The following is a 25,527-nucleotide window of genomic DNA, read 5'->3' as shown; positions in this document are numbered from 1 at the left end:
AGATATTGTAAGCTCATACTCGAAACTTGGTCTGAGAAATGGTATGAGCTCAGAAAGTCAGCCATCTATTCTCACCACTACCTGCTGCATGTTATCAGCTTTTTCAGCTCTTGGGGGAGTCTAATGGGTAAGTTGAGGTACCATGAGTCACCAGAGTTTTGACATCAGCTTCAAGTGAGCAGGAACATATATTTGTAGTCTGTCCAGCCAACTGACAGCACTGCTTCAAATGATGCGCTTTTAATCGGTAGGTTTTCAGTGCTGTTACTGCTTTTAACTATATCCATTAAGGAGCATTGCTTTTTGAGTGAGAAAGGCACAAACCATATCAGACCTTGGCAGATTGCCCTTTCCCGTCTTACACGTGCTGAAACTTGTTGGAATATAAAACTGCAGGTGCTAACATCCCTTTGGTACCTCACCTAAGTAGCCATGTGTAAAACTGGGCAGCGAGTTTCAATTGCAGCATCATGGCTGAGATCAGCTAGCTCAACAAAGACTAGCCACCTGGTACATTCTTGGCCAGCATGTCACTTACCAACTGAGTCAGGTTTGAGTTTCACAGAAGAAGTAATTAACACATGAGTTGGAAATCTACTCATCAAGGCATTTTAATATCACACAGAGGAAAGCTACAGTAACAAGTGTGATTTTTTACAGCTAGGTGCCATGTTGTTTGTGTATACTGTTTCTTTAACAAATTGCAAATACTCACAGAAACACTGTCCAATTTCACACAAAATCCATTTTCCTTTCATATCAGCAAATTGTTAAAAAGCAGAACAACTGGAGTGGGGGGGGGCCTTGGGTTATTTTTCCCTTCCGTAGCCCAGAGACATGAAGATTAATTGTGATGCCTTTAATGCCTTGGCTGAGATTAGTTAATTTGAGAAATATAAAGGAATACATTTAAGCTTTCTTGGTCATTGCCACAACTGGGTGCTGCATGAGAGCAGGATAGCTGTGTTGCCCCATGAATGCATAGTTCACCGACATTCATTGTCTAGATACACAGATGAAGAAAGACCATAACATACTCGAAGCTTATATTCACACTCAAAAAAATGACAACACAGCATTAAGTCTCCATCTTTAGGAAAGAAGAGGTGAACAGGAAGAAAGCCACAGGAGTAAGTGGACAATTCTTAGATTTTTACTAAAGCATTGGAAAAGGCATCATTTTTTACAGTCAGTTTTAGAATAAAATATCCAGCCATTTAAATTGATAAGAAATATTGGCAGTGGGAGGTGTACAAATGGCTGTTTGTTCCTCCTGCATTGCCCTTGTATAATATGAATTTCAGATTAAATCTTTTGACGACGAAGACATTGACCACTTGCACAGAAATATTGATTGGTACTATTTCCTAATGAGTTTATTGATTTTTGGTTGTTATCAGGCAGCTAACATTTAGCCATGAGTTGTGAAGGAATGGAATGGAAGAATAAAAGTATCATGATGCATGTAAGAGGAAAAATACAGTAAAACAACATGAATGGACAACAGATTTTATCAGAAAATCAGACAGGATATTCTTCCACTCCATTCCTTCACAACTCATGGCTAAATGTTAGCTGCCTGATAACAACCAAAAATCAATAAACTCATTAGGAAATAGTACAAATCAATATTTCTGTGCAAGTGGTCAATATCTTCGTCATCAAAAGATTTAATCTGAAATTCATATTATACAAGGGCAATGCAGGAGGAACAAACAGCCATTTGTACACCTCCCACTGCCAATATTTCTTATCAATTTAAGTGGCTGGATATTTTATTCTAAAACTGACTGTAAAAAATGATGCCTTTTCCAGTGCTTGCCCCGATAACAATGGGTTGGTTTCCAATGCTCAAAGCATCCAAGCCCTGATCTCTGTCCACCATTAGACAGACATGTTACTGACTGGATCACTGCAATGACAGTTCAGCCATTTTTGAAAGAATGCTGAACAAGCGATGTATTTGCAGAAAAAAAGATATCCATGTCATGTGCACAGCAATTTTTGGAGGAATTAATAAGCCTGAAGCAAACACAATTAATTTTCAGATCAGAAATGGAGTCAAAGCAATCTGAATTCTGGGAAACATCCCCGAGCTCTGCTGAAGTAGCTGATTTCAACCAGGACGTCAACTGTCTTCAACTCTCTTGTAAAGGGTGAAAGGGGGAAAACATCTTTCTAATCCCTATCCAGTGTCTCTTGCTGAACTGTGCAGATGTGCACAGGATCAGGCCCCAAAGGTGCCACCGCTGGGCCCACACATCAAGAATACCCACATGGTTATGATAGCTGGTGACATCAGGTATCCATTAAATCCTACATCAACATGAAGCAATGTCTTCCTTCAGGAGAGATGGAAGAAAAGGTTCCTTAATGAACCAGTAGCATAAACAGAGTTTCAACACAATAGAAATTCCAGTCCCAAGGCAAAGGCAGGAAAGGCAAGAGCTATATCAGTCTTCTGTTCAAAGACAGCTAATCCAATTAATGTCAAAACATATGGTAGGTACCAAACGAGGGAACTCACTGACGATTGTGCACCCAACAAACACTTCTATCCATCAGCACAGTACATCACAGCTGGAACTAATCCCTTCCAAATACTTAATTAATATAAACTACAAGTAGGATTTGATTGGGTTTAAAAAAAAGCTTTGCATTTTATCGCACACTATCTTCACAGTACTCTGTATTCGGAGATAAAGCAGGAAAATAAATACATATCTAACACAACAATTTGTACCCATTATACAGCCATGCTGAGTAATTTATTTTCTGTTATTTTTCAGAAGTATGATATTATTCTGAGGGCCAAAAGTATTGAATTGTTTCAGAAACTACCAAGATCGCTCAGATTCCAGTAGCAACATTGATTGTGTTCTCAAGCACTGGCCCAACTGAGTTTGCAGGGTCAGCGGGATGGTATCTTATTAGCACAGGACAGGTTGAAGTGCTATTTTATGGCATTTCTCAGGCCCATATGCCTCATTTCCATGAAATCCCAAGTTTATTTGACGGTTGCCCAGAACCCTCATCCCCCAACTCTGGCTGTTTTCCAATCAACTAAGAAAAAAAAGAAAGGCTTGCATTTATATAGTGCCTTTTATGATCACCAAAAGTCTCAAAGCACTTTACAGACAATGGAGTGTAGTCTCCTGAATAAGAGGGGCAATCTGGCAAAAAAAAAGTTTGCATTTTATTTTTTTTAATTCCTTTGGGGTTTGGGCCATTTGTCTGGCATGGAGCACACTGATGGGACCCACATAAACCCTTGTGGGGCTGGTACACCTTACTTCACTGAGTATAACAACCCTTGCTGTAATATCAGGTTAGTTTGCAGGTTTAGGAGCAGGAACGCTACACCTCTGGCCTCATCCTATGTCATTTGCCTTGTATGAAGTGAAAGGAGGTTCTTTCCCTTTCATGGCATTAAGGTAACTCTAACTAAAGAAACATATCAACATATGAAACTGATTGGCATAAAAGGCTATTTAGGTCCTTCGAACCTAAAAAATCATGATTAAACAATCTCTATCCACCAGCATCCATATAATACCCTAAGAGAGGCAAAAGAAACAAATACAAACCTAATTAGAGAAAACAAATCTAGAAATTTCTTCTCTGACCCACATAGGCAACTAATACTAATCCATGAAGTCACATTGACCATGTTTATATTACCTGATGTCTCATCTACTTAGATGAGACATGATCTCTGTTCCCCTATTTCCCTCGTGTTACTTCTGTCTTGGACTGAAGATATATAGGGAGACAGACAGAAGACCAGAAAAATTTCCAGTCCAATGTTTAAAGTTTGTACCATTTACATGGTACAGATTTTTGACAGACATTCAAAGGTTCACCAAACTAATTTCTGGGATGGAGTGACTGCCCTATGAGGAAATATTAATTGGACCTGTCCTTTATTCTCTGGAGTTTAGAAGAATGAAAGGTGATCTCATTCAAACATACAAAATTCTTATAGGGCGTGACGGGGTAGATGCAGGAAGGATGTTACCCCTGGCAAGGTGGGAGAGGGGGGCAGGGTGGTGTATCTGGAACCAGGGGACACAGTCTCAGAATAAGGGGCAGGCCATTTAGAATTGAGATGAGGAGGAATCTCTTCACTCAGAGGGTGGTGAATCTTTGGATTCTCTGCCCCAGATGACTGTGGAGACTCAGTCGTTCAAGACTGAGATGAATAGATTTCTGCATATCAAAAACATCAAGGGATATGGGGATAGTGCAGGGAAATGGTGTTGTAGTAGGTCAGCCATGATCTCATTGAATGGCGGAGCTGGCTCAAAGGGCTAAATGGCCTACCGCTGCTCCTATGTCTTATGTTCTTATGATAGACAAGAGAGTCAAAGGTTATGGGGGGGCAGACAGGAAAGTGGAGTTGAGACCACTACCAGATCAGCCAGAGCAAGAGCAGCCTTGAAGGGCTGAATGGCCTACTCTTGCTCTTATGTCCTATGCCCATACATGGCTCATACTAAAAAAAATTAAAGTGGTGGCCTCATAGTGTTAAATTTGTCTGGCAGGACTGTCTTCTGCAGCAGCTTAGCTTGAAATCCCACTTATTAATGCCAAGTATTTGTGCATTTTCCTACCACTTCCTTTGCTCCTCCACCACCTCTTCATTTTTATTTTTGTATTTTCTCTCTTTTTCTTCCCCAATCTTTTACAAATACATTCAGGGTCAGAGAAAACAAGCAGCAGTGAGGAGGAAAGCCCTCCTCTTGACTCTATCCATGTAAAATGACCATTCTGCACCCATGAACCTGGAGAACAAATGCTGCCAAGGTATTCAACCATAGTGAGAATTACAGCTAAGGTGTCCTAACCCAACATTCACACAACAGGAGTCACTGGAGAGTGATCAGAAATAAGATACCCAACTAATGTTGCTTCACTCTAGCTCAGTAGCATAGAAGTCAATTAATTATAGGAGCAGTATTCCAATCTACTGGACATCAGCTGGCTTATCAAAGAGCAGGGACTGAACCTAGGATCACCATAGTTAGACATTCCAGCATAAAATTTAAAAGCAAAAATAGTCAAAGCAGATTAGTCTCCTGGTGACATTTTAAGGTCACCAGGGCCATTAGTTATAACACTGCCAGACCCAAGTGACAGAACATATTTATCATATCATACTGGGCACAGCTGGCATTGTCCTGGGTCTTTCTCTAATCTCCAGTACTGTGCAGGCCTATTGCCAAGCTTGTCTGATAAACTGCACAATTTACATTGGCCTATCTCCAGAACAAGACCTCATTAACATAAAGCAGCTTATATCCCACTGAGCAATTCTCCTGTGCTTTTTCAGTTAACATGATCGAAACATAGATTTGCCTTTACGTTTTAAACGCTATTAACATTTTACCCATTTACACACTTACATTAAAATGCATTAAGAGTTTAAGTTTGGTTATTAACTAAATACTGTAAATAAAAACTACTCGAATGCTTGATTAATAAATTTAATAAAGTTGTGTCTTTGCCACCACTTCACATCTCAAGAATGCTTCCTATATCACAAGTGACTACACTTTAAAAGTACTTCATTGTCTGAAAGGCACTTTGGGATATCCTGAGACCATGAAATACAAGCCCTTTTTAAGTACTAAATATAATTTTTAAATCTGATTTCTGTAATTGGTGAAAAATCTCTTTGCTGGGAAAAAATAAACCATTGGGGCAACGCCATATTTATTAATTCAGCTGTTTTTATTTTTATTTTGTGTTAACTTCAACATTATGCTAATAATTATCATTTTTTTTAAGATGCATTTGCATTGCAAAGTTTGGTACAACAAAGCAATTACTGACAAGCACCAGAAATACATCTGGGTTTCCCTTGGAGCTTTGAAAATTTATCCACCCCCATTCAGGTCTGAAATTTCAGCTTCAAAACTATATTGTAGCTCACTCTTATGTCAACCCCATCCAAAACTGTTCTTTCCTCACCATTCAAAATTATGACTCTAGCTTTGAAAGCTTAGGCACTACAACTTCTTATATTTCTTATAAAGCCCAACTAGCTTTAGTTCCCTTGATCTTAATTTTCACAGTGAAATGATTTGCATTTTCTGAACTCAATGAAAACAGGGGGCATTTGCTTGCTTTTCTTTATTCATGTCTTCTCAAACCTCCTTAAAACATCAAAATCCTCAATGAGCTAAGTGATCTGCTCCCATACCTCAGCAAATGACTATCTGAAATTGACTGTGAGAACAGAATAGGTCACTACATCCGATTTCCTTCCATTCCTATGGAGGAACACCTAACTTCAATCTATATTATCTTCCACAAGGTGACCAAGATTTATAGTTTAATACTGGATAAAATGCCAGGCTAGAATTGACATTCTACCTCTCTATAACATACCAGGTTACAGCACCACTGCAGTTTGCTATCATAAAGTAAAAATATGTTTGCTCCACATTGGTATTAGTTGACAAATGACATCTGTAAAACAATGAGTGGGACAACAATTTAAAGTTACCATCCTCCACTTGCAGAGGTTCCTGATATCAGCCTTTCTGCCATGGGTCTGCCAAGCACTTCTCTATATAAGTAAAGAGAAAAAATTCCAAAGGAAAGTCACTGCTGTCATGCACCTTACAGGAACCAAAGGGGTTTTAAAGGAAATCAAGAAACTTTCCTGACTAGGATAGCATGTGATGTTACCCCCCAGACTCGACTATTCCAATGGTCTTCTGGTTGGGTGCTAACTTTGAATCTTTGTAAGCCTGAGCTGATCAAAAACTCTGCTGCCCGTATGATAACGCACACCAAGTCCCATACAACATTATGTTTGCTGAACTATAGTGGCTCCCTGTCCATCAAGTTTCAATTTTTAAAATTCTCATCCTTGCTTTTAATTGTTTCCATGGCCTCACCTCTCCCGATCTTTATAAACTCCTCTGCCCCTACAATCCTCAGGAATTACTATGCTCCTTCCATTCTGGCCTCCTGTACAACCCTGATATTCTTCACTCCATCATTCCTGGCTGTGTCTTCAGTTGTCTAAACCCCAGCTCTGGAACTTCCTCTCTAAACCTCTCTGTTTCTTTCTCCTCCTTTACCAAAATCCTTGAAACGTACCTTTTTAGCCTGTCTTCTGGTCACCTGTCCTAATATGTCCTTATGTGGTTTGGTCCTAAATTTTGTTAGGTAATAACTTCTGTAAAGCACTCTTGGACGTTTTACAATGTTAAAGGTGCTTCATTAATACAAATTTTTGTTGAGGGAAGGGATTAGAACAGTAAAATATTTTAAACAAATGACTCTCAAATAAACAATCATTAACTGTAATGCTGAGTTCCTGGGCTTCCACTCAAAGTGTCTCTGCTCTATAAACAAGCTAATTGCAAATGGCTGTGGTTGTGCTTGCAAATAAAAATGCCAAATTTAATTCCTGGCAGGAGCAGAGATCCCATTTCTCGTGAGCTACCACTGGATCTACCAGGTCAATTGTATGATAACAGTTGGAAAAGTAAAATTAGAAACCAATGGTTACTTTCTCCATAAATAAACACAACAATGTAAAAATGTCTTGAAACTAACTGTGAGGCCATGTTAGCAACCCGCCCTCCTATTCTTGCTTTTCTGTGACCAACTCAGAAACTGAACAGGATCTAGCTTTAGTCTACATATTGAAATTTTTTCCAACAAAGATTGGTGAGAATGTGGAACTCAGTAACACGGATTGTTTGAAGTGACATTTAAGGGGAAGCTAGACAAACACTTGAGAGAGAAGGAAATGAATGGTCACGATGGTAGTTTACTGAAGGAAAGATGGGGGGAGGCTGACGTGGAGTATAAACACCGACATGGAATGGTTAGCCAAATAGCCAGTTTCTGTGCCATATATCCTATGTAATGTAATCCTATATTGGTGTTCTGAACAATATTATACTAGGAATGGTGTGAAAAGATTTAGTTTCCTTTACCACCAATACGCTCACTTGCACGTTAAATACACCAGGGCCAGTTCTCCATTGTGCTTCCATTTATCCTAACAGGATAAGATAAATGGAAAAACAAACAGAACACTGAAAATGAAATTTAACAGCTGAAAAATGAGGAACATGCTTTGTTAATCTAAACACAAAAATGCATCTGGATTTGACAAACTGATAAGTCTGTTCCCTAACTTCCCTGTTTCTGCACATGAATGCAGACACTGAAAGTTGCTCATTACTCAGCTTCTGACTTCAACCTTCATCATCAACTTGATAAAGTGAGTTCATCTTGTTAGCTGTAATCAGCAGAATAGAGGACTACAAAATGGCATTCATACTCTTGCACAAAGAGAAAACTGACAATTACTGCCAATCGCACTGAAATAAGGCATCATTGATCTGTCTACAGTGACTCATCTGCCAACTCTGTAATCAGCATGCCTACCCTATGAAAAAAGAGCGACAGCAGACAAGCGTCCCTTTGTGCCAATGATACCCCCAGCAGGTGCTTGAGGTAAGAGGCAAACTGTTTTTCAATCGAAAGGACCTTCACACAGCTGCTGCCAAAACCAGACACAGTTTGGATAAAGCTGTTATCTCCCAGGTTCGCAGCTAATTATGGGACTATTTCTTAACAATACTTGCATCAGAAAATCAAAACTATTAAATTACAATAGAGAATCAACAAGTAATATGCATTATAATCTAAAATAGTGTTAAGGCACACTTGAAATTCAACAGTATTGTTAGTCAAAATTAAAAAAGGGCCTACATGGACATTCTGCTGCCCCCCCCCCGCCCCTCCTCCCCCACCCACCACTTAACATTAAGTAATAAGTGTGCCTTTAGACCAAAATAAACTATCATGCTCAGATCAAAAACTTTGGAGAAAAGTAGTTAAGCGTAATAGATAAAGAGTTACAAAATACTCTGAATAGAAATAAATCACCCATTAATTTAAAGTTCAAACTCCTTCTTGAAAAACGGTGGAGAAATATGACACAACAACAGTTATCATTTATACACTGTGGAGCCAAAGATTGTTTAACATGTCATGCATACGTTGTTTCAACTTTCTTCCATTTTCATTTGTTGCTCTCCTTATTTGTCCTTCAGATTCCTGATGCCTTTGTCAATGCCAACAGCCAGGGTACTAAGGTGTCACTGACCCAGGCAGCAGTTTTCTTCTCCATAAAAAGATGTGCTCCATCATTACAAAAAGTGTTCCACCCAATAATGTGACAGAAAGCAACAACAAGCATTTGGGAGGGGAAACCCAAGTTTAAGTCATTAAGCTTTCTGGTTCTATTCTTCAAGCCATTCTTCAGCAAAATTTTTCAAATTATATTTTTGCTGTGAAATATTAGTTCAATAATTCATTTCAGTCCTAATTGTATAAAACATTTCCAAAAAGGATATGTTTTGTGCCTGGAAATAAAACATAAATTTTTTCCTGCACTTCTAGTAGTTCCCTATATTTCTAAGAATCCTCTCTTGATAAAACCAGAAGGTATGTTTTACCTGGAGTATTTCTAGTTTAAAATAAAATTGCACACTATACATTTGGTTAAAATATTTAGCTAGGTCCCAATGGACCTTTTGCAGGCTATTTTGCGATACACAGAAAATAGTAAGTGAATTAAGTCAGGCACCAACTTCCTTACGAAGCCTAGCTCCCCATGTTTTCCACTGATTGGAATTGGGATATTTGGTACTTTATGTTGTTGCTTAAATGAAAAGCTGTTTGTATATTACTATGAACTTAGAATTGAATTATTCAGAAGGATTTTTCATGTAGAAATAATTATGTTGTACTCTACTGACTTTGCAATGAAAGTCCATTGAAATAATCAACTACAATGTAATTGTGCTTTTTTCTGATAATTATACATTGACACTGACCCATTTGTCTGATAGATAATGTTAAACCTAGATGTTAAATCCAGTGGGAAAAGCCATATATGCCTGGATATCCTTCACATCTGCATGATGCAGTTTTGGACAGAAGACAACTGATACATACTAAGGAATCAAAACTAAGTACAGGTAAAAAGAGGTTAGGGGGAGCAAGGCTGAACTGGGTCAGGATACATCACCCAAACTGGCAGGAAGGGACAATTACAGTGTGACAAGCTTACACCTACACCATCCCTTATAATTGTGGACATAGGACTTTATAATGATAAAAGTTGAAAAGAAGCAAGCAGTGACATCACAGTTTTAAGATATAGATAAATATCTTCTTGTTGACTGCATTGCATAACAAATCAATGACATGATCTGGCTGTATGACTGCTAAGATTCAATTGTAATGTATATCACATTTATCCATAAGATCTATTTTTGCAATTAAAAGTTCTGACAAGGAACCAATTCTTCACTCTTTTTTAAAAAAAACTACAGCCAGCATTTTCCATGCCCGCCAGTGTCGGGCATGTTCGGTGGCATGAGCAGACAATATGGCGCGATCGGCTTCACGATGGCATGGAACCAATTTGCAATCGTCCGCTCAGTCAGCCACGCCGCATTTCCCGCCATTGGACGTCGGGAACCTCATTTTAATACATCTGCATATTATTATCATGCCTGCCTGCTGGAATCTCTCCTCCCACCACCCCGCTGGATTCTCCGCCCACATCAGCAGGAAAGCATACTGACGCATTTCACAAAACATATAAAAGGCATGCGCTTGGCGGGCTGTATTTTGAGGGGAATTCGGAGGTGAGTGCACAGTAACGTTGGGCAGCACTCACCAGGGTTTCCTTTTGTACCTCAAGCTTGAGGCATGTTGGGGGTGGGGTGGGGGGTAAGGGCAGCCCTGCGGCTGAGGTGACTTGTGGGATGGGGGGGTGCAAGGGCAGCCCTGCAGTTAAGGCGCGTTGGGGGGTTGAAAGGGCAGCCCTGCAGTTAAGGCACGTTGGGGGGTTGCAAGGGCAGCCCTGCAGTTAAGGCGCGTTGGGGGGTTGCAAGGGCAGCCCTGCAATTAAGGCGCGTTGGGGGGTTGCAAGGGCAGCCCTGCCATTGAGGTGACTTGGGGTCGGAAGGGGGCAAGGGCAGCCCTGCGGTTGAGGTGACCTGGAGTGGGAAGGGGGCAAGGACAACCCTGCGGTTGAGGTGATTTGGGGTGGGAAGGGGGCAAGGGCAACCCTGCAGTTGAGGTGACTTGGGGTGGGAAGGGGGCAAGGGCAACCCTGCAGTTGAGGTGGCAGGAACGGAGAGCAGGGGCAGCCCTGTAGTTGAGGTGATAGGCAGGGGGCGCATGGACAGCCCTGCGGTTGAGGCACACTGAGGGGTGGGGGTGAGAAGGGCAGCCCTGCAGTTGAGGTGACTTGGAGGGGTGGGGGGAAGCAAGGGCAGCCCTGCGGTTGAATGTAGCACACAAGCATTCAGGGTTGGGGTAGGGTGGATGAGGAAACTGGCCACGCTTTAGGGACACCCTGTATAAAGTGACCATTCCTCTGCAACTCAGACAGTTCAGGCACAGCCATTGATATGATTGGTGTCGGGCTTGTAGCTTATCTGCCCACTCAAGCAACACAGAGGCATCAAGGTGCCACTAAATGCTCCAGAGCTTTTCACCCCTTGGGCACAGACTGTAAAGTGATGAGTGTTTTAGTGGACTGCAGAACAGTTGGACAACTGCGCATATTGTACAATCTCCCTGCTAAAGCTGGCTATGGAGGTGCTCACAGCCTCTTGCAATGTCAACATCCCGGTTTGGGCCAGTCTCCCCAATGGCTCAAGCTAACAGTGCAGCCTCGCAGTGCAGGTTAGGAGAATGCCTAAGCCTGAGCTGAGAGCACAGTACAATCAGCAAAGCTGCCACCAATTGGTCAGGTGGAGAGAGGCAGAGGAAGTTGGGGTTTCGGGAAGCCATGCAATGCACTAATCTCTGGCCATCTAAGTGGTGGCAGCACTCTCCAGGATGCATTAAGAGGCCTTCAGACTGAACCAGACAGGTTCTTAGTACACCCATGCTAACCCACTGTTTCTCTCTTTCTTCCTGCAGGAGAAGTACATCAGGATTATGGAGCCTGGTGACTTAGCCATATGCCTAGTGGCGTACAGGGAGTAAAGACGATGAAGGAGAGAGTGACTGAGTCACCTGGCTGTACAGAGGGAGGAGCAGCATCCTCAGGAAGAAGAGGCAGCTGGAGCTCCCGCACACACCGCCGAAGAGCCACAGCCGTCGCTGGACAGTGCTTAACGAATCCCAAGGTCCATAGACGCCACCTTTCATTCCTGCAGATGACTGAAAGCCAGTGTCACCAAAGACTGCACATGTGTAGGGAACTGGTCGGTCACATCTGCCAACTGCTGCAGGATTTGGTGCCACGGGGACATGGAGGGTATCCACTGCCAGTGGCCATGAAAGTGACAGTTTTGCTCAATTTCTATGCCAGTGGCTCCTTTCAGGGCTCCACAGGTGACTTCTGTGGGATATCACAAGCCTCCACTCACAAATGCATCCATGAGGTCAGGATGCCATCTTCACAAGGGCACACAACTTTGTGCATTTCACCTGGGACCAGGAGAGCCAGGGTTCAAGAGCTATTGGATTTGCCCAGATCTCAGGTTTCCCACTAGTGCAGGGTGCAATCAAATGCACTGCAGCAGAGCAAAGGTACAAAGAAGTTCATGCTGCAACTCGCAACTTGGTAGAGCAGGCCACTGGGATGCTGAGGTTCCAGTTTTGCACTGGTCTGGTGGAGCCCTGCAATATAGTCCACAGAGGGTGTCACACATCATCATCGTCTGCTGTGCCCCTTACAACCTGGTGCTGCAACGAGGAGACGAGCTAGCTGAAGAGGAGATGGAGGAGCTGGAGGTCTCCTCAGATGAGGAGGACGCGGACAGGGACGAGGATGAGGAGGTCCTCAACGGCAGCGATGGCAGGGATAAGGCCTTTGCATGGGCCAGGCGAGGCAGGTGCGTTCAGGAGGACCTCATAGCTGCTAGATTTATGGAGGATGATGACGACATGAAGTGCGGGAACCCCATAAATCCTCACTGCATCTGTGAATGCTTGACTCCAGCCTGGCTTATGGCAGCGTGCATAACCTCTGTGGTAACGCTCCTGTCATTGAGACACAGTGGAGGCACTAATAGTGGCTCGATTGCAGGAGGATGATGATGACATGCAGTGAGGACACTCCATGGATCATCACATAGCTTCTGAGAATATCTGACTCCTGTCTGTCTGACGGCAGCTCGCTTGCACTCTGTATTCAGGGTCATGTAGAGATGCAGCCATGAAACTTTAAAAGCATCTGATTCTTTGTCTGCTTTCAACACCTGACCTCTTCAGGAGCACAGCACCACTGTCACAGACGCTGGCTGAAGAGATGGGGGCCAAACTCACCTTAAAGGTGCTGAGAGCACACAGACAGAAAGAATGACAGAACTTTGTGGCACCTGCCCACTACATTCTGGCAGCAATGACGTGCACCATCGAGGTGCAGGCATCAGTAATGTGTCCAGGGAATGTGAGGCTGGACCATCACTTTAGTCTGAAGGCTGCACAAAGTACAGGGAAGGGGCCCTGGACTGAGACACCTACCTTTAACTTGTGCAGAAAAGTTTCACATCTGAGAGACACAAACATTGTTCATTAGAACAAGGAGACATATGCATGGAGACATTCTTGGGAGTTTATTGACAATAGTGAACAGTATGTACAAGTGATTAACACCAGTGCAAAGACTGTACAACTACATCTTCTTCACCTTTTTAGTTTCTTGAAAAACCTTTCACTGTTGTTTTGTTTGCACTTCAGTCCCATGCTCCTGATCTATAGGCACCCGGTGAGGAGGGGGTCCTGGAGGGAGAAGGATCTCCTCATGAGCCTGCTCCTGGGCCTGGCCAAGTTGGCTATGAACAGGTCCAGGCAGCGGGCGATCGAGGGGATCGTCCAACCTGAATGTCTGCCCTTCTTCCACGGTTATGTGTCCCTAGAGAGAGCATGCGGTGTCCACCAGCACCGTCGATTTGATGTTGGTAAGTTTCCTTTGCATTTTGTCTTTTGTTTTTGCAGTTTCCCTATAAGGGGCTGCTTTTACTTTTTCCCTGATTTTGTTAATTTAGTTTAATTGCTTCGACTCAAAAGACTTACATCTTCTTAACTTTCCTAACCTTGCCACTATGTCTTAGTGCTCCCTGAACGTCAACAGTGGATATAGCCTGCTGACTCTACGTCCTGTCTGTGATTACCTTGGCGGGCAGCCTCTGGAGGGCCAAGACCTACTGGGTCCCGGTCTGCTTTCAGGGTCCTCAGTCTGTGGAGCTGGAGCTGTTGGTGTCACAGGAAGAGGGGATTTGGATGGGCTGGACACACTAGAGTCACCTGGAAGGATAGCCCCGGGGGTCACAACTGCTGATCCTCCTCCCTTTGGGTGCCCAAGGGCCCCAGGCTGACTCCTCGAGGAGAGGGGGTAGTTGGAGTGAGTCTGAGCTGCCCCGCGCCCCTCTCGCATACACAATGTTGGAGGCCAACTATGGCACCAGTGATGGGAGTTCAGACTGCACAGCAGTGCAGGAACGACGTCGTGGACCAAGGTCTCCATGACGGCCGCCACCCTACCAGTGCTGACCACGGTGCGTTGGCATACTGGCACTAACACCTCAGCCTGAAGGCGGACAGACTCCTCCATCGTGCCTTGCAATCTGAGGAGTGCAGCGGACATCCCTTCCTGATGTCCCTGAGCTTGCCTTTGCAGCTCCAGCAACTGTGACATGACCAAGTCCAGAGGCTCATCATCTGACCCAGGCTCAGTGAATTTCTAGTGTCCAGCTGTCGTCTGAGTGCCAGACACCTGGGAAGTCACTTGCGCTGCCTGAGGTGGATCAGACAGTGCGATGTGCTCACCTGATTGTGATCCCGAGGCTATTCCAAAGCTAGGTCCCACCGAGGTGTGTGTCTCTGCATTATGGCAGGTGCTGGTGAAGGGTGTGGGTGAGCACTGTGATGAGACTTCAAGGAGGGTGCCTTCAGATTCCTCTGCAGAGGTTTCTTTGGGACTTGAACGGAGTCCCTGGGTCATGGACTCTGTTGACTGTTTCCCAGATGTGCCTGCGGAAGCAAAAGGAGATAATTAGTGCATGGCCGTGGCCTGTGAAAGAGGACACATCACTCACAGCATGGTTGTCTGATGGATGTTGCATTGCAGGACCCTCACTTGGTAGAGTAGCGCTGACCTCACTGTCAGTACAGGAACGGTCCTGGTCATCGCCAGCCAACTGGATGGCTCCATTTTCAAACTCCGTGGGGACTGTGATTTCTGGCAATCCTCCACCAGTCTGCAGCCTCTCCCTCTTGTTTTGTGCCAGCCCGTCCTACGTGAATAGAGATGGAGAGAGTGTAAGCAGGATGGCTGCCAGGCCAGATTATAAGTATGCCTGGCATGTGTGGGTGGTGAGTGGACCCATTAATGGGATGAGGACAATGAGGTGTGTGTGAGAGAATGAATGATGATGTCCCTTGAGCTGGCAGTGAGTGAGATCCCTGTGAATGTGTGATGGGTTTGTGAGTGTGAGAGAAGAGTGACTTACCCTAGCGAAACAGAGATCATTCATCTTCTTGGGGCACCGGGTGGTAGCCCTCTTTTGAAGGGCATTGGCGCTGACCACTGCTGCCACTGCATCCCAAACCTCGTTGGTCACGCCACTGCCCACCCTGCGGCCAGAGCAGGGGAGTAGAGAACATTGCGGTGGGCCTCCACGGGATCCAAAAGGTGTTCCAATGACGCGTGGCTAAACCTGGGGCCTGCAGTCTTTTTGTCTTTTGTGGGCATCATCCCTGCAGCAGTTGTGGGCTGGAAGCACTGAGATGTGCGCGTGGCTGGACTTTAAACATGGTGCTTGGTGTGCTGAAGCAGCGAGGTGATGGCGTGGCAGGTGAATGAGAGCCCACCCCCCATGGAAACAGCGTGTTTCCTGGGAACACATAAGTCATGCAGCAGGTTTGGGATGATATAACATGAAAAACCGCCATTGCGGCCAGCAGCTAAAACGTCCCCGCCCTCTACCACACTTCGTGCAAATCTGGGATGATTCCACTCTATGTTACTAAATGCTCAGATATATTCTCACTTGTGGATGGTCAACTGGTATCTGATAAGAGTCTAGCAATATACATGGCTGGTATTGCTCACTGCCGAGATTCTTTTCTGACCTAGAAATGTTTATTATATAAATCTGCTTATCATAATTAGCAGTGGATCATAGACAGCTCTACTTATAAACATAATCTGCTAATCATCAAAGAATACAGCAGCAAGAATGTTTTTTGGGACAATTTTCCATGCAGTGCATTAAATTGGTATCAAATATTCCCTTCTCAAGAAATGTGTTCCATGTTGGCTTATCTACAAATGTAAAGACTTTAGAAGTGTTACTCCTGTTGCCTCTGTTAACAAGCTTAAAAAACACTGGAGGACAAAGACCTTCTGTCAGCGAAGGCAGTGGAAACATTCATTACAATAATCTGAATGGAGAAATTCAGAATTGTGGCGTTATTTTATTTTTTGAAGCTGCGTTTGCTCAGATTTTTGAGGGGGAAAAAATCAAGTATTGTAGCCTCAAAACAGAATGAAATTAATTGCAGCATATGCAAAGTTTTATTGGATGCTCACCATCTGTTTAATCATGTAAATAAGTGGGACTGTCAATCATTAAGGATGAAGTCACAGTGCATTATTTCTATTGTGTGTTCAGTGACACTAAGTGCCAATACAGGATGAAACAACTGGTTATAATACCTTAGTGAATGATCATCAATGATTGCTAGACATTCAAGATCCCTGCTTGGAAACACAAACCCATCAGAACGCAATCATCACAGACTTCAACTACAAACTTCAAGGGGATTATCTACACAGCATTGAACTTACAGAAATGCAGCAGTGAATTGAGATATTGTGTATTATAATGTCAAATTGTGCTTTCCTTTTTCACTCTTTGCAATAATTTGGATATACAGGTTACATCTACAGAATTCACAATTACTTGTTTTGATCAGGAGAAAGTGCAACACAATATCTTCTTATAACAAAAAATGTCGCATTTATATAATTACCCTCCATTTCAGAGGAAAGGCTTTAATGTGTGTAATAATCCATTAGTTATCAGAGAACAATAGAATTCCAACAGAAGCACATAAGCTTCTGAGTATGAGAGATAAATTAATGAATGGATTTTAAATTTATCATTTTAAGTTTCTCTACCAAAAGCAAGCATCAGTCTCATGCTTGAGATAGTTTCATTTTTTAAGAAAAACAAAACCATTTGAAATAACAATTGATAATTGTCCATCTAAAAGTAATCTGAAAGTATGTCTTTGGCATGACAGTGTCTGTACAATCTTGTCACTCAGCTCACTTAATATGTGTAACTACCAATATAGTTTACAATTTCACCAGTACACATCTTGCGTGATATTCAGAGTTCATCACCTCACAGTACTACCAGTGATTGACCTGTAATGATGTAATTCACCAGAGCATCACACACTCCAAAAGATAATCTCCATAACAACCCCAGTTTAGAAGAACAAATCCTACAGTTGTATGATTTTTTTAAAAAGTAAAGCTCAGGTGGTATTACGAAGAAAAGTTCACACATAGACACAAATACTTTCACCAAGATCCAACTGACAGCACTCCACATGCAAGAGGCAGAAGCATGAGTAACAAGAGAGTATTATTAGACAGAAATAAATAAAGTTGCAGTATTTTTGGTGAATGAATGATAAGGGTAAAGTGCTAAAATATGACAAATTGTATTCATTACATATTATATGTACTGTTAGTTAAAATCACAAATATATCGAGATATTAGTGAATCTATGTTCTAATGTCTAAACTGCAATGTATTATTTTAATAATATTCAACAGTTCAAAAATTTACATCCTGTACTTTATCACAATATTGTTCTTCTCTTGGTCCACCAAATACAATCAGTAAAGTCTATTTTAATGATCTCCCTAAGATCTTGTCCAAAGTAGTCTTTTTAATCTTTTGATCCCTACAAACAAGTTTCCACTAATTTGCATCAACAGCAATGGGATCATTTTATCCAAGCAGCATCAAATCCAGCTCCACTCCAATGTTTGGTTTCATTTAAATCGAGGATTACTGCACAGTATGGAACAAATAGTGTAAAAACATATCTGTTATATAGTATTCCTTTCTCGCCTTTCTCACCATAACTACAAAGTTAAAACTAGACTTCAGTTCTGATCAGAACGACTCAGATTTCAATTACTTAACAAATCACATCGATAACAACAACAAAAAATGGAATTGTACAGACTTCCAGACAATGACTGCTGTCGGCAGAATGCAAAATGTAAGCCAAACCACGTTAAAAGAAATAAAACCTGTTGGAAAAACCTGTTGTGTGTCGAACAATGATTTAAGATGAGGGTACCATGTAAACCATATTCTGTATTCTGCATGGTTCCCAAAATAGCCTCAACAAAAAGAGAAACTTTGAAAACAAGGTTGTTCAGCTCTCTGATTTGGCATGGTGTTTTAGAAACATGCAATTTTTTTAACACATTGAAATTGCATTTTGAAATTTGGAGCACTTTCGCCACAATGCAGGTTTTACTTGTTTTTAATCCGATTGAAAACAATAGGAATGCAAGAAGGTATCAAACACAGGATCAAAATGTTTGTTTTCTGACACTCTTTCACTCGCTGTTTGTAATGGGAGTTTGCAAACATTTGTATTACAGTCCTGACCCAGGTTAAGCAAAGAAAAACTACGAGTCACCTTACCTGACACAGAAACTCTCATGGTCGCTTCAAGTGGCCTGTTGTTGTCCAGAGCATGACTCAAACTTAATTCCCCTGTGGTTTGATTGAGAATGACTAGATTTAATTCATTTCCATGGTCAAAGCTGTAATGAAGAGTATCAGAGATATCTGGGTCGTGAGCTGGAATTCTGCCAATTACCCCAGTAGGAAAACTGCTAGATTTATTTGTGACATAATTGTTGAAAATGATCTTAAAATTTTTCAGCACTGGGAAATTGTCGTTTTTATCCAATAGACGGATATGAACTGTTGCTCTGCTGACAAGAGGTGCTGATGTAGCTTGAACTACAATGACATATTCAGATTTAGCTTCGTAATCCAAATCCATCAGAGCTGTCAACTCTCCAGAAAAAATATCCAGCTGAAAAACTTCAGGAATATTCCCCTCCACAATTTGATACATGATTTGTGCATTTGTACCTTCATCTGGGTCTGTGGCAGTGATACGGGCCACCACTAATCCTATTGGACTGTTTTCATCCACAAAGATATCAAATTCATCCTTTTCAAAAACTGGAGGGTTGTCATTAACATCCAATACTGCAACTTGGACATCTATTGGAGTCCTCATTGCAGGAATACCTTTATCCACTGCAAAAGCCTTCAGGATGTACATCTGAACATTCTCTCTATCGAGCCTGCGCAAGGTTCTAACTATACCAGATGTGGTCTCAATGATGAAGTCCCCATCTCCATCATCCCCGCCTTGGAAAGTGTAAAACACTCTACCATTCAATCCTGAATCACGGTCAGTGGCGGATATCTGAAGTACACTTGTAAACGTAGGGACATCTTCATAAACTGACCCTTGATAATGGTCTCTTAGGAATTGAGGTGCATTGTCGTTTACGTCGTTCACTAGAATTTCAAGATATGTGGTGTCAGACTTTTGAGGAATTCCATTGTCTTTTGCAGTAATTGCCAAAGTGTACGATACTTGGTCTTCATAGTCAAGCTCCATTAGTGTCGTAACCGCACCCGAGTCTGGTTCAATTTTAAACTGAGGTATGCTATCTTCCATGAAATAAGTAATTCTAGCATTTTCACCAGTGTCTTCATCAGTTGCACTTATGATCACTACTGTTGTACCAACAGGTTTGTCTTCATTGATATTAACTGTATAATGGGAACTCTGAAATACTGGTCTGTGTGTATTTGCATCTGTAACATTAATTAACACCTGAACAGTGTCAAATCGTGTCCCATCACTGGCTGTTACAGTTAAGATGTACTGTCTCTCCAGTTTGTAATCCAATGGCAAGGCCAAGGTTATCAGACCACCTCCACTTTGGCTAGTTATTGAAAAGCGGTTTCGCGTATTACCACTGGAAATCTGATATGTAACGACACTGTTGACATCCCTGTCTATTGCAGATACAGTTACCACACTGGAGCCAACAGCTGCATCTTCATTCAGTCTTATCTGATATAATTTCTGGCTAAATTCAGGATTATTATCATTCACATCTAGTACAGTGATGCTGACGCTAGCAGAGGATGACATTGGAGGTGATCCCTGATCCCTTGCTTCAACAGCAAAATTGTAAAAATCTGTCGCCTCCCTATCTAATTCTGAACCAACCACAATCCAGCCAGTGTTGTTGTTGATGGAGAAGGGGAAATCTGCAGGTGTATTTATTAACCTGTATTCCAAACGGGAATTGTTCCCTGAATCAGCGTCTATTGCCTGTACATGAATAATTGAATAGCCTATTGGCACATTCTCCAGGACTGTTGACTGAAAAGGAGTGCTGACAAATATGGGTGCATTGTCATTCACATCAACCACTTGTACTGTCACTAACCCAGTGATGTTTGACAATGGGGGTCTTCCACCATCCTGTGCCCTGATTCTTAGTGTGTACTCTTTGTTCATCTCGTAGTCCAAATGGCTCACAACGTCAATGCTCCCACTTTGGGCATCTATGTAGAACTGCCCACGGGTATTGCCACTCATGATGCTGTAATGAACCAAGGCATTGTTGCCCTTGTCTCTATCAGAAGCTGTGACCTGCAGAACCTGCGTATTGGGGGTAATGTCTTCCAGAATTTGGATTACGTACCGTTTCTCACTAAACTGAGGGGTATTATCGTTGTCATCCTCCACCGTTATGTGCACAGTAGCAGTGGAGCTACGCGGACCAGGATTTCTCCCTTGATCGTTAGCCTCCACAAATAACTGATAGGACTCCACAGTCTCCCTGTCTACTGGCCCTCTGGTCCTCAACACTCCAGACCTATGGTCAATCTCGAAAACCGCGTTCTCCCCTTCATTGTTGAGAATCTGGTACAAGATGTTGGCATTAGGCGGGGCATCCCCATCGGTTGCCCTCACGGTCAGGACCTCGTAGCCAATCTCCAAGTTCTCCCTCACACTCTCCTTGTACTCCTGCTGCTCGAACAGCGGGTCGTGGTCGTTGGTGTCACTGACAGTGACTGTGAGGGTGGCCATGGCGGAGCGCCTGGGGAGACCGTGATCGAGGGCGGTCACCCTGAACACATGGGTGTCCTTGGTCTCCCGGTCCAGGCTCTCGGCGGTGCTCACAACCCCGGTGTCTGGCTCGATGACAAACAGGCTGTTGGACCTGCTGTCGAACAGAGCGTCCATGGAGTACTCCACCCTGCCCGCCTCCCCCTCATCGGGGTCCACTGCCTTAACCGAGATCACCCTGGTCCCCGGCGGCTTGTTCTCTGGCACTGACACTTGGTAAATGGGGGGTTGGAACTGAGGACCAGTGTTCACGTTTCTCTTCTTCCGCCTTTTATTCCCGGCTCCCTCGCCACCCGGTGATAACTCTTTGAAACCACTTTCCCTTAAAGAGCCCAGGGCCAATTGTAAATTAATCCTGAAATCATCCAAGGTGTCGCCTTGTCCCCTTCCGCCTCGGGCTTCGAAAGGTGAGCAGCCGCGACACCGGAGCTGCACCGGGATGTAAGCGGGCTGCTCCAGGCACACCCTGTCCGGGCTAAACAGCTGCCCGTCCCGGGAGAGGGCGAAGCGGCTTGTGGCCAGCACCTGACAGCCCCGCGGCTCGCAGCTCCGCCGGGAAGCGCCCAGGAGCTGGCCAACGGCGAGCAGCGGTTCCCGGGCCGGGATGCAGACCGAAGTGGGCTCCCGGACGCCCCGCACGCCGCTCACAACCTCCAAATCCCCCCCGCCGCCGCCGCCGCCGCTGCTGCCGCTGCGCCCTGCCTTCCGCCGGTACTTGGTGAAGCAGTTGTGGCCGTGAACGTGGACATCCAGGCGCTGGATGGAGCTGGGATGGGGTCCGAGCTGGCCGGCTCCGGGGCACTGTCTGCTCAGGTGAATGCTGAATGGGTTGTTGGGCAAGTGTCTGCAGTGCAGGCGCTGGGAGATCCGGACTGTCCCCGCAACCCAGTCAATGTCCAAATATCTCCTGATGAACCACGGCGCAGAGATCCACTGGATCGCACAGGTCTCATCTGCAGCCAGATCCAGCACTAAAGTCCCTGGCTTTGAATGTTCAGAGAGGTGGACACTGAGGCACTCTAACAAAGGGGTGTTAAACAGTAAGCAGGTCACCAGAGTCCAGTTCAGTACAGTCACTTCCATTCTTGGCTCAGTGTAATGCTGCCCCATCTCCGCCGCTGCTCCATCAAACTTCCCTCCTCGTCCTCTCTCGCCTTATTTTAGCCGCCGCGTTTGCCCATTCTGCCCTTCTGGAAACTCTGTGGGCCGGCACATTGTCACACGGAACTCATCCCCATCCCCAACAGCTACACTCCCTCGGCCCCGTTTGTGTGAAACGATAGCACAAAATGGCTCCGTCTGCGCCCTGCCGGGGGTTTCAATTAGCATAAACCTGCTCACACAAGGCGAATTCAAGCCGGGGGAAGAGAGGACAGAACAAGGGCTTAAAAGGGCAATGCCCTTCCTAAATGTTGTACTCTGGTCTGGTTAGGACCCGCTAGGAGGGCCCCGGCAGGAGAATGCAAATATAATGCATTTTTACAGGAAGTTGGCGCGGTTTATTGTAAGTCTTCGTCCCGAGTCTTGGGTTATGTTGCTCGCCAACACTAACTGCAGCACGTCACCTCCATTCAAACAACGGAGATCGATGTGTAGAGTTGGAAACTGGGGCTGGGTTCGCTCATGAACAGGTTGTTCCGAAAACTTTTTAAATGCATTTTTACAGCTATGCAAAAGGAGGGTAACACACTTTGATTCCTCGACAATAGAGTCCGGACAGAGGAACGGATCAGCTAAACAGATGTGCCCCTCTTCCCCAGCGCGGTGTTAATATTAAATCCGATGCTTCCCAGAATGCTGGCTCAGTCGGAGTGAATTTAAAACGGTTTATTTTGTAATCTGTTGGATTGTATTGCCCTTGGGAAGAGTTGTTTTTTTTTTAAAAAAAGGAAAATATTATTTGTTTAGGTATTGTGAACTTTCTCGGCAATTTCTAATTGTTAAAAACAGTGAATTCGATACGAATCTCTTGTGTCCAATTCAACAGTGTGACAAAGTGGAAAACATCACGAGCTGGTGGAATCTGTGAGCTAAATTGACGCTCAGCTCTTTTCTCTTTGTACTTATTATTAAGTCGGAATGTTTGAGACATTTTAAACGGTGTACTGGAATACGATTTTCGCTGGACAAAAACCAGTAGACACAACAAGCTGCCGAACTGCGGTCCAAGATTTATTTCGCCCTGTAGCTCTGACTAGTTGTTGTGAACTGATGCCATTGTGAGACCGGGAGCCGAAGGTGTGACCTCCTTTGTTTCAAATCCGCAGTGACAGATTGGCCGCGTTTTGTGACCGGTCCTCGCTTGTGCTTCCTACAGATAGGAGGGTAACGATTTACAGAGACGGGGCTCCTGTTGTACAAGTCGGCACCTGCAAAAGGCCAGCACCATCTGCCGGAAACATGTGGTTAGAAACCAAGGAAAAGAAAATGAGGAGACCTGAGATAAAGCTGGCGAAACAGGTAGTTGTAAAACAACCAAGCAGCGTGTGACAAGAGGTCACTGGTGGATCCTGTCCCCTTGCATTTGTCCAGCAGTGGACACAATGAGTGACCAGCTCCTTGTGGGAGTCTCAGTCTAAGCTGGTTAGAGTTACGAGCAAGACTATTTTGGTAAGAGTAATGAATGAAACTGGAGTTGAGATATGGGTGGGTCTCAGCTCCAGATTTCGTGAAGTAATCCTGTGGCACAGCTCTTTATCCGCTGCCCCTCACAACCTAGAAAATCATACAACGCGCCAACACCCCGTCCCCCAAACAGTTTCGATGTATTTAAATATTGCCACGTTTTATATTGCAACCCAAGCCCTAGCAGCAGAAACTCCTCATGCTTTGCAGTGCTCATAATATATATACCATCCTGACTTGGAAATATATCGGTGTTCCTTCACCGTCACTGGGTCAAAATCCTGTCACTCCCTCCCTAACAGCACTGTGGGTGCACCGACACCACAGAGACTGCAGCGGTTCAAGAAGGCAGCTCACCACCACCTTCTCAAGGGCAACTAGGGATGGGCAATAAATGCTGGTCTAGCCAGCGATGCCCACATCCCGTGAAAGAATAACAAAATGTTCGCGCCAGATCTCAAGGAGCCCTCCTAACTTGAAATCTATCACATTAAAATGTGTTTTAGTATGTTATTGTTCGATTACCCAACTACAAAAAAACCCGTGCAATATATCTTATTAAATCTTCAGTCATCCACTTAACTAGCTGTGCAGTGTATGCCAATGCTTGCGTTCACTTCAAACTGTGTCCAGTACCCGAATTGACTAGTGGCCCACCTGGCTGTTAATCGCGTGTCATGTTCCCAATCTGAGTTTCTGTCCGTTTAAACAGGCGCCACTTTCACATCACAAACTAGCTCTGAACTAGCTGAATATGGGAGCAGTTAACCGTAAAGGAGGGCAGTTTCTTTCAAATACCCATTTGTTCTGTTTATTATACGGAACCAGCTTTATTCTTCTTGTAGTGTATAGTTTGTGTATCTACATGGCTCCTGTGTCTATTCCAGAACAGTTTGGAATTGTTCACCCGTGCGTTTATTTGCAAGACCGACAGCAGAAGAAGCTCCTCGCACACTAAGCTGACTGTCCGTTGATTTTCGCAGTTGAAGATTGAAAGTGGAGTTCTCTCAGACTAAACTACGCAATGTATATGAATATCACCGATAGATTGAACGGCACGATGATCCGCGCAGGTTACTGTACTTCCTACTTGGCTTTCATTTATCTGCGTGTTGCCCAACATTCCTGACATATGGGAGTTTGTGAGACAGATATTGCTTATTCACAACCACCCCTTCAATCCGATTTCAATTTAAAAAAAAAAAGCGATTCCAGTCGATTTCGCAGCAGCTAAGGATGTGATATTGGTGGCACAAATACAGCAGATGATTTCATTTAAGGTCTGGGTGGCAAGGTGGTCAAATTCGCTAGCAATCAATTGCCCAAGCGTGTAAATGGACAGAACTGTATTCCGTGTATTATCTGTTTGGCTCAATATTTTGATTACAATACCTCGGGAATCAATTAGGAATAGCCTTACATGTTAATACTAAAATGCCAAGGAACACGTTCAAGCTGTTGAATATATAATGCAGGCGAGTTATGTGATGCTGTTGACGGGGTAAATGTTAAATACAGCCAAATGTTACCATCATTATAAGTCTTACACGCACAATGGGAGTTCTTCAGTTTTCAATTACCGTTGTGTGATCAATCTACACAGAAAACTCGAAATATGAA

General features: G+C 43.7%; 1 protein-coding gene across 1 annotated transcript in view; it reads right to left on the bottom strand.

Moving 5' to 3' along the window:
• The window catches only part of LOC121282394 (cadherin EGF LAG seven-pass G-type receptor 2-like), a 324,339-nt gene extending 301,941 nt beyond the window's left edge, over positions 1–22,398 (bottom strand). Inside the window, exon 1 of the mRNA XM_041196114.1 lies at positions 18,753–22,398. Within this exon, the coding sequence (XP_041052048.1) occupies positions 18,753–22,392 (3,640 nt within the window). The 5' untranslated portion in view covers positions 22,393–22,398. The remainder of the gene's footprint in view (positions 1–18,752) is intronic.
• Positions 22,399–25,527: the final 3,129 nt, after the last annotated feature.

This window comes from Carcharodon carcharias, chromosome 9 (genome assembly GCF_017639515.1).
Source record: "Carcharodon carcharias isolate sCarCar2 chromosome 9, sCarCar2.pri, whole genome shotgun sequence".
Lineage (NCBI taxonomy): Eukaryota > Metazoa > Chordata > Chondrichthyes > Lamniformes > Lamnidae > Carcharodon > Carcharodon carcharias.
Note: the sequence above shows the minus strand (reverse complement) of the source record. Positions and strands in the feature narration are given on the sequence as shown.